At 34.0% G+C, this 14,171-nt stretch overlaps 1 protein-coding gene across 3 annotated transcripts in view; it reads right to left on the bottom strand.

Annotated features, from left to right (window-relative positions):
- The window catches only part of Zdhhc17 (zinc finger DHHC-type palmitoyltransferase 17), a 72,420-nt gene that overhangs the window by 17,783 nt on the left and 40,466 nt on the right, over nt 1-14,171 (bottom strand). For 2 of the 3 annotated variants that reach the window (XM_069989014.1, XM_069989022.1), the window contains 3 exons: nt 8,286-8,411; nt 2,185-2,327; nt 184-284 (listed from right to left, as the gene is read on the bottom strand). In XM_069989014.1, the coding sequence (XP_069845115.1) occupies nt 184-284; nt 2,185-2,327; nt 8,286-8,411 (370 nt within the window). Of the gene's footprint in view, nt 1-183; nt 285-2,184; nt 2,328-8,285; nt 8,412-9,606; nt 9,717-14,171 lie in introns of all 3 variants that reach the window. The other variant, XM_069989033.1, reaches the window with a different exon arrangement.

Below are 14,171 nucleotides of genomic sequence, written 5' to 3'. Positions count from 1 at the left end.
AATTAGAAATGGTTCAATGTCAGCTTTACCAGTATAGCTATGTAGCTTTGTACTATTTCCCTTCAATAAAATGGAGGCAATAATACTAACTTACAAAATGTGAATAAACTATTTATTATTGATAATGTGATTAAGTAATAAACAAAATTTATTGTAAATATATTCATTATAACCAAAGGATATCATTCCAAAACCAAAAGAACCATGTCACATACATCCAGAATTTGGTTGCCAAATATATCCCAAGGGGCAATGCACTATGCATTGAATGATCAAAAAAAGACCTGTAAAACACAAATTTTATCAAATATGAGCCCTGAATTTCACTGTAAACTGAATACTTAATTAAAATTATACAAACTCTGTAGAAAGCATTAGCCTAGCAAAAATAAAAGATTCTGAAATTACTTTTAATTTACTAAGAATTAAAACTAAGCAGGGCACTGTGACTCACACTTGTAATTCTAACTTCTTGAGAGGCTAAGATTGGAAGCGCTATGGTTCAAAGCAAACCTAGGCAGAAAAATTTGTTAAGACTCCTTCTCAAATGAAAACTAGACACAGTGACACAATTCTGTTATCCTAGCTTGACGATGTGAAAAACCGACAGCACACACACACACACACACACACACACACACACACACACACACACACACACACACACACACACACACACACACACAGGCAAGCACACACGCACGCACACACACACACACACAATCACTAGACACCCTGGCTCAGCAAGTACAAGGTTGGAGTCTAAATCTCAGTACTGCATACATACTACATGTACATATCCATGTACTGGTTCATGTTCAAGATTTCAGTGTATTCTAATTTCCTTAAGCCAATAATTCATTTTAAGTATATAGCAACATAATCATCTACCATATTATTCAAGGATGTACCATATTTCGGCAAGTAAGTATAAAATAATGCTCAACTTTTTCTCTGTTTCCTCACTTCTTTTAACCTACAGGAATTCAGTTAAGGTTAGTTAGGCACATCTTTCCAAAAGAATGAATTGTCTGCTTTAGGAGAACTTCATGTTTACATTACTTAGAACTTAGGAAGAAGTATTAACAACTGTTATTAAACATAAATAATCATTGTTGATGCAGATTTAATAGTCTTGGTGAATTTCGATTCAGAATGTTAAGAGTGCCTGGAGTTAAGACATCTAGTATTTCCCTGTCCTATACGTATTATTTTGTATGTGTATGTCTTCTAAAAATGGTGGAATATACTGGCCTAAAAATAAGATACTAAAGGAATAGAAATTAATCTGGAAGTTCTGGATAAGAGTCACCTTCCTAGATTTACTGAATGGGGAAACTTTCAGAGCTTTGGGACCTATGGACAAGCAGAAAAGAAAATGATCATAATGTTTAAAGAAAAGGAAGTATTCTTGCTTCCTAACTATGCTTACTAATAATATCAAATCTTGTCTTTGGGGCTGGGAAGGTGGCTCAATGGTAGAGTGCTTGCCTTGCATGCATGAGGCCCTGGGTTCGATTCCTCAGCCCCACATAAGCAAAAAGAAAAAAAGCCGGAAGTGGCGTTGTGGCTCAAGTGGTAGAGCGCTAGCCTTGAGCTGAAGAGCTGAGGGACAGCGCCCAGGCCCAGAATTCAGGCCCCACGACTGGACCCCCCCCCAAAAAAAAATCTTGTCTTTGCTTTCTGCTTATGACCAAAGTTAATATAATACCTATGGAAAAATGAGCTCAAATATCATAATTACCTAGAAGTAAATAGTATGTATATCAAATTTACAGTTTAATAAACTCAAGTTTACTTCTACTGAAATATTTTAAATATTTCTAAAACTGTATTTTAGCTTTAAAATTATATAACAGACTTTTGTCATTAGACCTTCAGAATCATGTGATAACAATGGAAAAAATTTTGAAGATTTCACACAAAAGGTACTTATAACTCAACTTATGAAATGGTAGTCCCACTGTACACCTTAATAACAATAAAACTACTTTTTAAAAAAATATTTTACACATCAACTTTTAATTTTAAATTTTAAGCAAATTTAAATTTTAAATTTTAAGCAAAAATTTAAATATTCATGCTACATAATTTTCTAAGCATATAAAACATAACTTTTACATAGCAGCATAATTATATTCTTTCAAGTATAGTTAAAAATATAGTTAAAAACAACACACTTACTTTGAAAGAAATTGTACTGTAGCCCAAACGCCACCATACATTAGCCCTTTAATGAGCCAAGAATCAATATTTAGGTCTGCTATAAACCCAACCAGCCAAATAACTAGGAAAGGAGTTCCTAGCATTACTTTCTGCCGGAATTCCTGTACAGAAACAAACAATTAGAAAGCTTTTGTATGTTTCAAGTAACCTTAATCTGAATCATGGCTATCTTTGTGAAAGCATGCAACTGAGGGTAAAACTAATTCATTTATTCATATATGCTTTTTGTACAGATAGTATTCAATATGTTGGGTCTCTGGAGATATATTAAACACTTCAAAAGGACTTTGTTATGATTGTAAAAAAAAATGAGAAGTTATGAGTTGGGTCTACAAAGTCAGATACAGAAGATAGCAGTACTCCATGCAAACACAAAGACTAGCTAGAAGATGATTCATGACAAATACTCCATTTTAATCCAGGCATTGTTATCTATAGAGACAAAGGCAATGAAAATAACAGTGTATAATCCATGAACTATATCAGATGAGGAAAGCTGAGGATACTAATATGGACAAGATATTCCAAATATATTAAAAATTTTAAATCAGATACAGAATAAAACCAAACAATCTATGGAGTCTCAGAGCTTGGAGATATGTACCTCTGAATACCTATCAAGGCACAGTGCTCAAAACTTTAGAGGTAGTTAGCTCCAATTCACTTTTGTGCTGTTTATTAGAAAACCAATACTTAGAAGCATAAAACTTATATTCTTCCTTGTAATACCTACCACAAGTGCACTTTCAAAACAGTACAAAGGGGCTGGGAAGGTGGCTCAGTGGTAGAGCGCTTGCCTTGCATGCATGAGGCCCTGGGTTCGATTCCTCAGCACCACATAAGCAAAAAGAAAAAAGCCAGAAGTGGCGCTGTGGCTCAAGTGGTAGAGCGCTAGCCTTGAGCTGAATGGCTGAGGGACAGCGCCCAGGCCCAGAGTTCAGGCCCCATGGCCGGACCCCCCAAAAAAACCAAAAAACAAAACAAAAAACAAAACAGTACAAAGTATTCTTGTTTCTTTCTAATAGGAGCCTTCACAAACTTATCAGCTATGGAGTATCTCCTGAATTACCTTAGGTGACAAATTATGTACAAATTATGTAATTTTTAGTTGTGGTCTAACAAAACTCAATATATGAATATTACTTCTTCAAATATCTTTCTGAGAACTAAGATTATATCACACACTTTTAGTACCTATTTTGTATTGCTGACTTCTAGTGAAATAATATATATATGCAATAGAATTATTTTTTTCTTTTCTCTTTTTGGGGTGGTGGTGGTGGTTATATTGGAGTTTGTACTCAGGACTTTGCACTGGTGTTTTGCCATTCGAGCCACACCCCCACTCCTGTTTGCTTTGGTTGTTTTTTTGAAATAAGATCTTACATTTTTCCTAGCCTGGACTACATTGTTTCTCTTTATGATCCCCAAGTAGCTGGGATGTCACCACACCCAGTTTTTTATTGGTTGAGATGGGGTCTCAGACTTGTTGCTTGGATTGAACTCCTAACTGATCTTGAGTAGCTAGGATTATGGGTGGATTCATGTAATAAAATCTCCTCAGCACTGAAAAATGAAAATGATTGACACACAGCAACATAGATAAATGTCAAGTATATTCTCTGAATGACAAGTGGCAAATACCAAACTTAAAAGGCTACATTCATTATATCCCACTTATATGACATTCCTGCAAAGAAAATCTTACAGGGGTGGAAAATGGATTCTTAGTTTTCTTGATCTAAAACCAGAAGTTTGGGGGGTGGCAGGGGGTTGCGTTTGATAGAACTGTTAAGTATTTTGATTTTGATGCAGGTTATAATACTAATTAACCAAAACTTCAAGAATTGTACACATCAGAAATCATAAAATATTTTATATATTAATTTTTTAATGAAAAATTATGATAAGTGCTGATGATGAACAAGTGCCTTAACTAAAACTAAATTCAAAATAATTTTAGAAAATATGTTTTAGATTGCAGCACATCAACCTTCTCTCCAATACTTACCTACTTTCTCCTCTAAGTTTTAAATCTTCTCTAATATAGGCTTACACACACTAAGACAAAGCTGGATTTGTTATTGTACTGTAACAAAAGGAGACTCTTAAAACTTAACATTTAAATTAATTAGACTAAGTTAAGATTATATATTTAGTTGATAAAATCATGGTCATTTTTATGAAAAATTATTTCACTAGAAGTCATGCCTCATATAACAGATCAGAACTGTTTCTAGTTTGGGAGACTTATCAATAAAGCCATTACAAGCATTTTCATACAGGTTTTTTCATGAAGTTGTTTATTTTCTATGTAGGACATTTAAGTCAAATTAAATCTTTCAAAAAATTTCTAACTATCATTTACTATACATAGTATTATAAAGATGTATTGGTGATATGTTGCTATATACATATCAAAAATCTATTTCCTTCCATATTTTATAATGGAAACTTCCATTTCTGTAGTAATTGGAAGAATTTTATAATGAATACCTGCGTACCCATCACTTCAATTCTACAACTCAATAACCGATTGTTTTTTTTTGTGTGTGTGTCAGTCCTGGGGATTTGAACCCAAGACCTAAGTGCTATCCCTGAGTTATTTTTGCTCAAGGCTAATGTTCTACCATTTGAACCACAACTCTACTTCTGACTTTTTGGTGGTTAACTGGAGATAAGAGTCTTATGAACTTTCCAGCCCAGGGTGGCTTCAAACTTTGATCCTTAGATCTCAGCATCCTGAGTAGCTAGGATTACAGGTGTGATCCACTGGTACCCAACTCAGTAACCCAATTCTACCTTTCATTTGAAATATGGATCCACACGAAATTATAATAAATTATATAAACATATTACCTGGAATGTGTTTATAGATTCCAAGTAATCTATATCCAACTCTTGTAATTAGGTATGCCATCACAACCAGACTATTAGCCTTGATACAGTCAAGATACAGAATATTCAATCACTATAAATAGTTTCTAGTACCTCTTTTACCTGGAAATCACTAATGTATAAGCTTTCCATTTCTGTAATTTCAAGAATGTTACATAAATGAAACCCTATCATATGTAACCTATAATACTGGCTTTTTCATGTATACAATTATGCTCCAATATTCATCCAAATTACTACATTCTGTAGTTGTCTGTAACTTGGGGCTATAACTATTTTATAAGTGTTAGTGTACAAGTTTTTGTGTGAAGGTGTTTTAAATTTTCCTGGAATGAATAGCAATTATGTTTGGTTTTCTCTTGTTGTTTTAGAAACTGCCAAACTGTTTACTCTTTTACATTCCCATCAACAAAGTCTGAGTCCTTTATACAGACTCTGCATCCTCACTGATGTTCATTGATGCTAACTTATAATTCGTAGTCATCCTGACATGTAAACCACTAGGATTTTAATTTGTATTCCCTTACTCCCTAATGATATTGAATATGTCTTTATCTGCCATCTGTATACTTTCCTTAGCAAAATATGTTTTCGTTAGCCCATTTTAAAATTAGATTATTTGTTCTTTTTATTGTTGTTTTGAGAGTTCTTTATATACCTTGGATATATGAAGATATATCATTTGTTGGACACATGTCCAACCAATATTATTTCCCCATCACTAGCAATTTTTTTTGGTGAGTATGAGTGTAACTAGGAACTAAATACAGGCCCTTGTGCTTGCTAAGCAAGTGTTCTACCACTTTAATGAGCCTAGTCATACAGCTGTTTTATTTTGCTTGTTTTTGTTTCCCGTAGTAATTAAGGCTCAAACACTTGACAGGCAAGTGCTTTATAGCACTGAACTGTATCAGTAACTCTTGGTGTTTTGAGATAGAGTCTTAAGATACTATTCAGGATAGTTTGATCTCCCTATGTAGTCCAGACTGGCCTTGAACACTAGGTTCTTCCAAGTACTGGGATTACTGCTATGTGCTACCCACTTAGCTTGTAGGTTGTCTATTTTTTTAAAAAAAGGCAGAGTGAGTAGATTTCACTTATTTAGTGAGATTGGTATTTGAATTCCTGATTGCTAGGCAGCCTCTTCTAACACTCTTAATAGAGTCTTCAAAAGAGAAAAAAGTTTTAAATTTCCATTAAGGCTAGTTTATTATTATTGCTTTTCTTTTATGGATTGTGCTATAAAATTTAACTTTACACATTAATACAACATCTAGAATTTAAAAGTAATTTTGATCTGACTATGTATATTAAAGTACAAGTCCAGAATACTTACATTCAAAAAGGAAATATAAAAGTTATGCCCATGTGATTTTTTTGTTGCTTTGTATGTCTCTCCCCCATGTTATAACCCCTGTTTTCACTGTACTTGATGTTGGTATAATTTGGGGAGGGGAAGAGAAAAAACAAAATGTTTAAATAGGGATACAGGTTGATCCATTGTAACAATGAAATATATAAGACACTAGGTTGAAAAACAAACTTACAGTTTAGGTGGGGGAACTGAACATGGTAGGGGAAACAAAGGGGGAGGCAACAATGCTTGATAAGAAATGTACTCATTACATTGCTCATGTAACTGTAACCCCTCTGTACAGTATTTTCACAATAAAAAACTTATTAAAAAATTATGGGATTTTCCAGAGTAACATTCTCATTTCTAGCTTACTTATAAGACATTTGCCATTTTTTTACTCCGCTTAAAATACTGCTCTCAAGTTTGAATGACAGAACAAAATAAAAATAATTTGCTCTGTCATTTCTAATATTCATTGAACAGATTATACAGTATTCAAGAACTATTCATTATTCTCAGGCTTTGAAAGCAGGGCAAGTTCATTAACTATCAACTCCAATCAGTCAACTTTTCTTTTAGTAGAAATATTGTATTTTAAGGAAGCTAGATTCTGCTCTTTGAGAAATGTTTTTTTTTTTTTTTTTGGTCCAGTCGTGGGGACTGAACTCTGAGTGCTGTCCCTCAGCTCTTCAGCTCAAGGCTAGCGTTCTACCACTTGAGCCACAGCACCACTTCCGGCTTTTTTCTTTTTGCTTATGTGGTGCTGAGGAATCGAACCCAGGGCCTCGTGCATGCAAAGCAAGCGCTCTACCACTGAGTCACCTTCCCAGCCCATCTTTGAGAAATGTTTTAAGTTTTGAAATTACATTACTATATTTAGGCAGGTGAGCCAATATCAATACAGTGTAACCTAAAGTTATGTGGAAAACCTAAAAAAGACTGTCCATAATCAAAACTAGTTTTTCTCTCTAAAACATTGATAGCATGTCACAAGAGTATGGAAAACTCCTCAATTGGAGCTACAGTTGTTAGTTCCAAAATGGATATATATATTAGGACTGCAATAGTTCACACAATTTACTACACTAAAAAATAAACATATACAGGGACAACCTTTATTTTTATTTTATTACTTTATCCATCTATTTAGAGTATTTATTTTGTGGCACTAAGGGCTGAACTTAGGACTTGGTGCTTGTTAGGTCAGTTTTCTACCACAGGAGCTACTTATTCCCTTAGGCTTTTTTTTTTTTTTTTTTTTTTGCTTCTTATAGTTAAGCCTCACATGTTTTGCATAAGCCAGCCTGAACCAACCTAGTTCCTCTGATTTATGCTTTGTATGTAGCAGGTTAACAAGTAGCACATCCAACTATTAGGTGAGATGGGAGTCTTGCTAACTTCTTGATCAGGCTAGCCTCAAACCACAATCATCCTGGTCACCTCCCACGTAGCTAGGATTACTTACATGTGTGAGCCACTGTGCCTAGCTGACAGCCATTATTTTTATGATTATTTAACAAAAGCCAGGTGAGTCAGTAAACTAAAACTTAAGTTAGTAACCTGTAGAGATATAATTTTATACATACATTTTTATCCTTCTTAATTATGAAATAATTCAAATAGACTACAAGCCAAAAAACCTCAGAAAAATTATTTACCCTGACTTTATTCTGGTTGAAACAGTATTTTAAAAATTATGCTGGGAAATCTCAAAATTGAAGTCTATGAATATAAATGCTAGAAAATATGGTTATGAATCTTACTTGAAAGGTTATAGACTGAAAATCTTTAGTCATAAGTTTACCTTATCGGCTTTTAGCTTTCTGAGGAAAGATGGATTGTCATATCCTTTTGCTTGCCTTGCCTCTTGCAAATGGTTGATCATCCACACATTTTTTCTCTGCTTTGCCAAATCAAGTGCTGATTCACCCTGATAATATAAATGGACAAAATTCACATTAAAAATAACTATTTTAGTAACTTTAGTAATTAAGAACTTCCATAAAAATAAGCTGACCATATTAATTCATTAACATTATTTTGACATTGAGTAAAGTCAATGTAAAGAATCTAAATCAAAACCTTCATTACCATTTCCCAGCCAAAGTATAATACAAAATGTATTTTTTCAACTGACTTTGTAGTTATATCTTTCCTAGCATTTTGATATCTTTAAGAGCAAATCAAAAAGTAGGTATTTTAGCACCTGCTGGATCAGAGGCTATTACTAAGTTTATGAGTTATATTCTTTACAGATTTCAGAAGTAATACCTACTGCTGAAAACCACCCTGCAGTAAATCAACTTGTAAAAAGTATCTCTCAGCCTTATTTTGGTGATGAGAAAAGCCTTAAGAAGAGAATATGGAAGAAAAAGAGTCCGTTTCTATTAATCTACTAACATTCTTGACATACCTTAATTTCATTCACTTATACAGAAATTTCCAAAGAGAACAAAAGAATAGTAGTTTAGTTCAAGTGAGAAATTAAAAAGTCCCTGAACACCAAGAAAAGAACACCACTGAGTATAATAGGTCTAATACATATCAAAGTAAGAAATAACAAGTAAATATTTCAAACCCTATACATATGCTTCATTTTGCTTTTACTAATTTAAAATCATGATTTCTCCTTTTGCAAATTGGTCATACCTACAGTTTAAGTCTAATATTTAGTGTCCTCCATTATTTATCTACTTCTTTAGGAAATTAAAATTGTTTGCTTAATTTTGAAGAATGTTAGATGATATTCAAATTACTTTAAAATTTTAAATTTTATTTCAAAATACTGGTTAAAAATAATACAAGATTAAGAGATCTTAAGATATCTTATTTATGAGGGATGATTACTTATCAAATATGGAGTAAAGTTTATTTTTAAAAAAACACAAAAAAATGAAATAAAACATAACCACTACCACCAATGGCAACAGCTATTACAAAAGTAACAACAAAAGCTCAACCAATCTTTTACTTAAGGAACTAATAATGTTTAATAAAGAATGGGCTAATCTAACTGAATCATCTAAAAATAGGGATATTTATTTTCCATATTTCCTTGCTTATTCCAGAATTCCATCACCTAAATTGTCAGAACCAGCTAAATTAATCCAAACTATAAATATTACCTGAATAATAGCAATCCCTTGGGTAACAACTCCCAGAGAATATCCTGCAGTTGCCTCGGTCCAGCTGAGCATCCCTTCCACTAGAGGGCCATGTGACACCTAAGGATAGCCTAGACAAAAAGATTGAGGGAGCTTTAAAAAATCTTTCAACTACTCCTCTAGTCATCTGACTGTTTGTTTGTTTGTTTTTAATACTTCTTTTATTCAGCTGGTAAAATAAACAAGCAGTTAACTTAAAGAATTATACTAAAACCGGGATTCTGATTCAAGTCTATATTTGATCACTCCATGTCCTAGTCAAAGGAAGTAGTAACAGTAACATCAGTAAGAATCCACATGGAGTATTTACAGACTATGTTACTGGTAAAATAAATTCTTCAAGGGTTTTGATCAGATCAACATCATAACTATGATGAAATATTATCTAAAATTTTGCCTGAGATTGAATTTTATTGTCAAAACTAAGGAAAACTGATTAGAGACCATCTAGGTCAGGTATTTGAGAGGTAATAAAAAACTACTTTGTGAAATATTTCTTACCTCCTTTCAAGAAACCAAGAGATCTTTCAATATACTAGCAGAGCTCCATAATTTGTATTCTACACAAGCCAAAATTTATGTCCTTTTGATAATTTTAGGGGGGAAAAAAAGCTTGGGAAAGCCCTGGATTAACTGTTTTCCCCAAACTCAATTCATCTAAATTTACCTCATTTAACCAAAATCATATGGTATAGAATAAAACATTATCTTCTAGAAATTCACACGTGAGATATCACAAAAAGTCTATAAAGCATAGTCTATAATTTTAGTTTTTCTTTGTATGTCAAATCAGTTGTCCCCCTATTGTTGTTACTGAACACGACTCAAATTTATGATATGTTAACTATTATCTAGGACCATGGTTCATATATTCTATTGAGTTGTATCTGTTGAAAGCCACTAGTCCTGACTGCAGAAAAATGCAAGGTGTCCATGGGCTCACACCATCCAAAGTCAGAATCAAGAGTGACAATCTCCAGCTAGGGTTTTTAGCTATTCCTGATCCTCTCCCAAGGATTATAACAGCTATCTTGTATCGACTATCATTTTAATATTAATTGTCTTCAAAATTAGTTACATTTTATTTTGATTAAAGACTCATTCATTTAATACAAAAATGGAATTCCTTATACAGAAACTAATTTGCAGGGGTAAATCTCTAGTTAATATAAAGAAAGATTTCTAAGAAACTTAAAAATCTTATGAAGAAAATTTCATTTTAGCCAAGTGTCAGTGGTTCATGCCTGTAATCCTAGCTACTTGGGTGACTAACATCTGAGGATCATGGTTCAAAGCCAGCCTGGGCAGGAAAGTCTGTGAAACTCATCTCCAATTAAAAAAAAGCCAAAAATGGAGCTGTAGTTCAAGTGGTAGAGCAATAGTCTTGACCATAAAAGCTTAAGGACAGTGTCTGGCTCCAAGTTAAAGCCCCAGGACTGGTACATACACAAAAAAATCATTTTAGAAGAAAAAGAAGCTAAGCACCTGTGGCTCATGACTGTAATCCTAGCTACTCAGTTTGACCAATATAACTTTTTGTAGCTCCTGCAATCAAATCCAGATTTGTAGCCTAGATTGTACATTTGGTTGGGGGGGGGGGGTTTGTTTTGTTTTTAAAATGCTGGCACTAGGGCTTGAACTCAGGGCCTCAAGCTGTGGCTCAGCTTGCTTGCTTGCTCATGGTTTGCTCTTTACAATTTGAGCCACGCTTGCCTTCAATACAGCATTTGCTGGTTAAGGAGTTGGGAATCCTGAGGACTTTTCTGCCAAGGCTGGCTTTGAAACTGCTTCCTGCAGGTCTCAGCCACTGACTAGCTGGGATTATAGGCCTGAGCTACCAATGGCAACTCTATTTTACAATTTTATATGACAATAAAGATTTCTTTCCTAACTCTTAAAGTTTAAAAAATATGTTTTAAAATGAAAATTTGAAAAATTTTAAGTACAGGTACACTTTGTCAATTTTCTCAAGAAAATAAAACTTTTTAAAATAAAACTGTTTCCTTTCAAAATCTGCTGTAATCTTTCATTAATTTAATACAATGTAGGTTTAAAAAACACCACTTCAAATTAAATTTTATCAAAACAAATCATCCTTATCAACCTATCATCCTTATTCCCATATATTTCTCCTTCAGTCTTCATAACCTCAGCATATATCAAGACAATCAATAAAAATTAAACCTACATCATCAGTAGTACTTTCTTTTATACCCAAATAAAATCTATCTTTTCATTTCTACTCCAAAATACGTCCAAATCCATTCATTTTTATCTCTACTCTTGAATCCTAGGGCAAGCTAACACATCACTTGCCTAATTAAATACAAAAGCCTGATTGTTCAACATTCCAATTTTCTTAGTTATCCAATGCATTCTTCATTATAACCAAATAGTACTTTTGAAGTATCTGTCTTTTCAAACAAAAATCAATCACACCACATAGCCATCCTATATAAGTATATCCCATCACTTGAAAGTAAAATTAAAGCTCTTATTGTGGCATTGCCTGACCTACTTGCTTCAACTAACTTACCTCCTTGCTCACTATACCCTGGCTAAGCTGTACTTATTTCTACTTTTCACATGGCAACCATATCTCACTTAGAAGCTTATCCTTGTTACACTTGATTCTCTACATGCAATTTTTTACATGTAAGTTTCAAAGCACTATTCTTAATTTTCTTTTTTTTTTGGGGGGGGGTCCAGTCGTGGGGCCTGAACTCTGGGCCTAGGCGCTGTCCCTCAGCTCTTCAGCTCAAGGCTAGTGCTCTACCACTTGAACCACAGCACCACTTCCGGCTTTTTTCTTTTTGCTTACGTGGTGCTGAGGAATCGAACCCAGGGCCTCATGCATGCAAGGCAAGCGCTCTACCACTGAGCCACCTTCCCAGCCCCTATTCTTAATTTTCAAAACAAATGTCACTTCCTCAGAGGCATTCTCAAATCATGCTCACTTCCTCTGGCCCTCAGACCTGTCATTCAATCATCTAGTTTTTAAAAAGTTACTTGTCTATTTCTTCAACAGACTGTAAGTTCTGAGAAAAAAGGACCTTACCTGCCTTGAACATTGTCATTACTCACAATAAACAGTGTTTGTAGGATGAAGAAAAATATGGCTTTTCTGTGAATAATGGAAATGCTCGATTTCAGGAGAAAAAGTATCTGATACTTATTTCATCCTTCTAATTACATAAAAAGTTATTTTAAAACAAAAATCTACTTATCAGCAAAGCAGATGAAAGATAATTTTCCCAAGAAAGTACACATATTGCCTGAGGAAGTACTTCCCTGGAATTCCTTTTCTCTGGAAGTCAACTCACTCCAGAAACTATCAGAGAATTACAGAAAAAAAAATCTGTGGGTGGATGGCTCAAGTGGTAGAGCACCTGCCTAGTAAGTCCAACACCCTGGGTTCAATCCCCAGTATTACAAAAAAAGGGGGGGGGGGTAATTGGGGGAGGGCATCCTTACCCTTTCTTTGAACATCCTGAGATCTAACTTTCAAAATAAAAATGTATAAAAAATAACATTTTCTGTTAATAGCCAAACCTAAATATATATGAGATAATTAACACTGAAAAGAAATGTGGGCATGAAAGAGTCATGAATTAAAATAAAAGATGTATAAGCACAATTATGATTTCAATTACTGGACACAGTAGACCCCACAAGGTATTCTGGTCTTGGTACCATATAAATAATGTGTCTAAACCTAAAAGACATTTTTTTAAACAGGCACAAAAGCACTTAAAAACTTAAATAATTCAAGTGTTTTATTTTTACCATTATCTTTCAGCTGAAATTAATTATGGATTAACTCTTTTACTAACATTAAAAACCAATGCAATTGGGGCTGAGAAGGTGGCTCAGTGGTAGAGTGCTTGCCTCGCATGCATGAGACCGTGGGTTAAATTCCTCAGCACCACATAAGCAGAAAAATGCCAGAAGTGGCACTATGGCTCAAGTGGTAGGGTGCTAGCCTTGAGCTGAAGAGCTGAGGGACAGCGTCCAGGCCTAGAGTTCAGCCCCCACAACTGACAAAAATAAAAGTATATATATATATATATGTGTGTGTGAATACACACATACATATACACACACACACACACATATATATATGTGAATACACATATACATATACACACACACACACACACACACACACACACACTACTCATTTCAAATCACAGAACTCTATTACTGCCATAATTCTTGGTATTCCCTTCATTTTTATATGTTGATATGACTATTGACAGAAAGTATACAGAGACTATTTTCCATACTGATAATATGGGTTCTTTTTCCATTTCTTTTGTCTCAGCAAGGCAACATTTACTTCTATACAGAAGAGCACACCACTGGCAAGCTAGCATAAGATGGGCTATTTTTTTTAAATAATGTAACAACAAATACACTGAAATATATTCATGATACATGATCATCTTAGGAATGTCCATCTGGCAGCAAAGGAAAAGAAAGTAACACTAGAAAGCAATTTAGATACGGGAACATGATAAATCTCA

Source organism: Dipodomys merriami, unplaced genomic scaffold (genome assembly GCF_024711535.1).
Source record: "Dipodomys merriami isolate MVZ:Mamm:240054 unplaced genomic scaffold, mDipMer1.0.p SCAF_10, whole genome shotgun sequence".
NCBI lineage: Eukaryota > Metazoa > Chordata > Mammalia > Rodentia > Heteromyidae > Dipodomys > Dipodomys merriami.
This window is presented reverse-complemented; position numbering and strand designations above follow the sequence as displayed.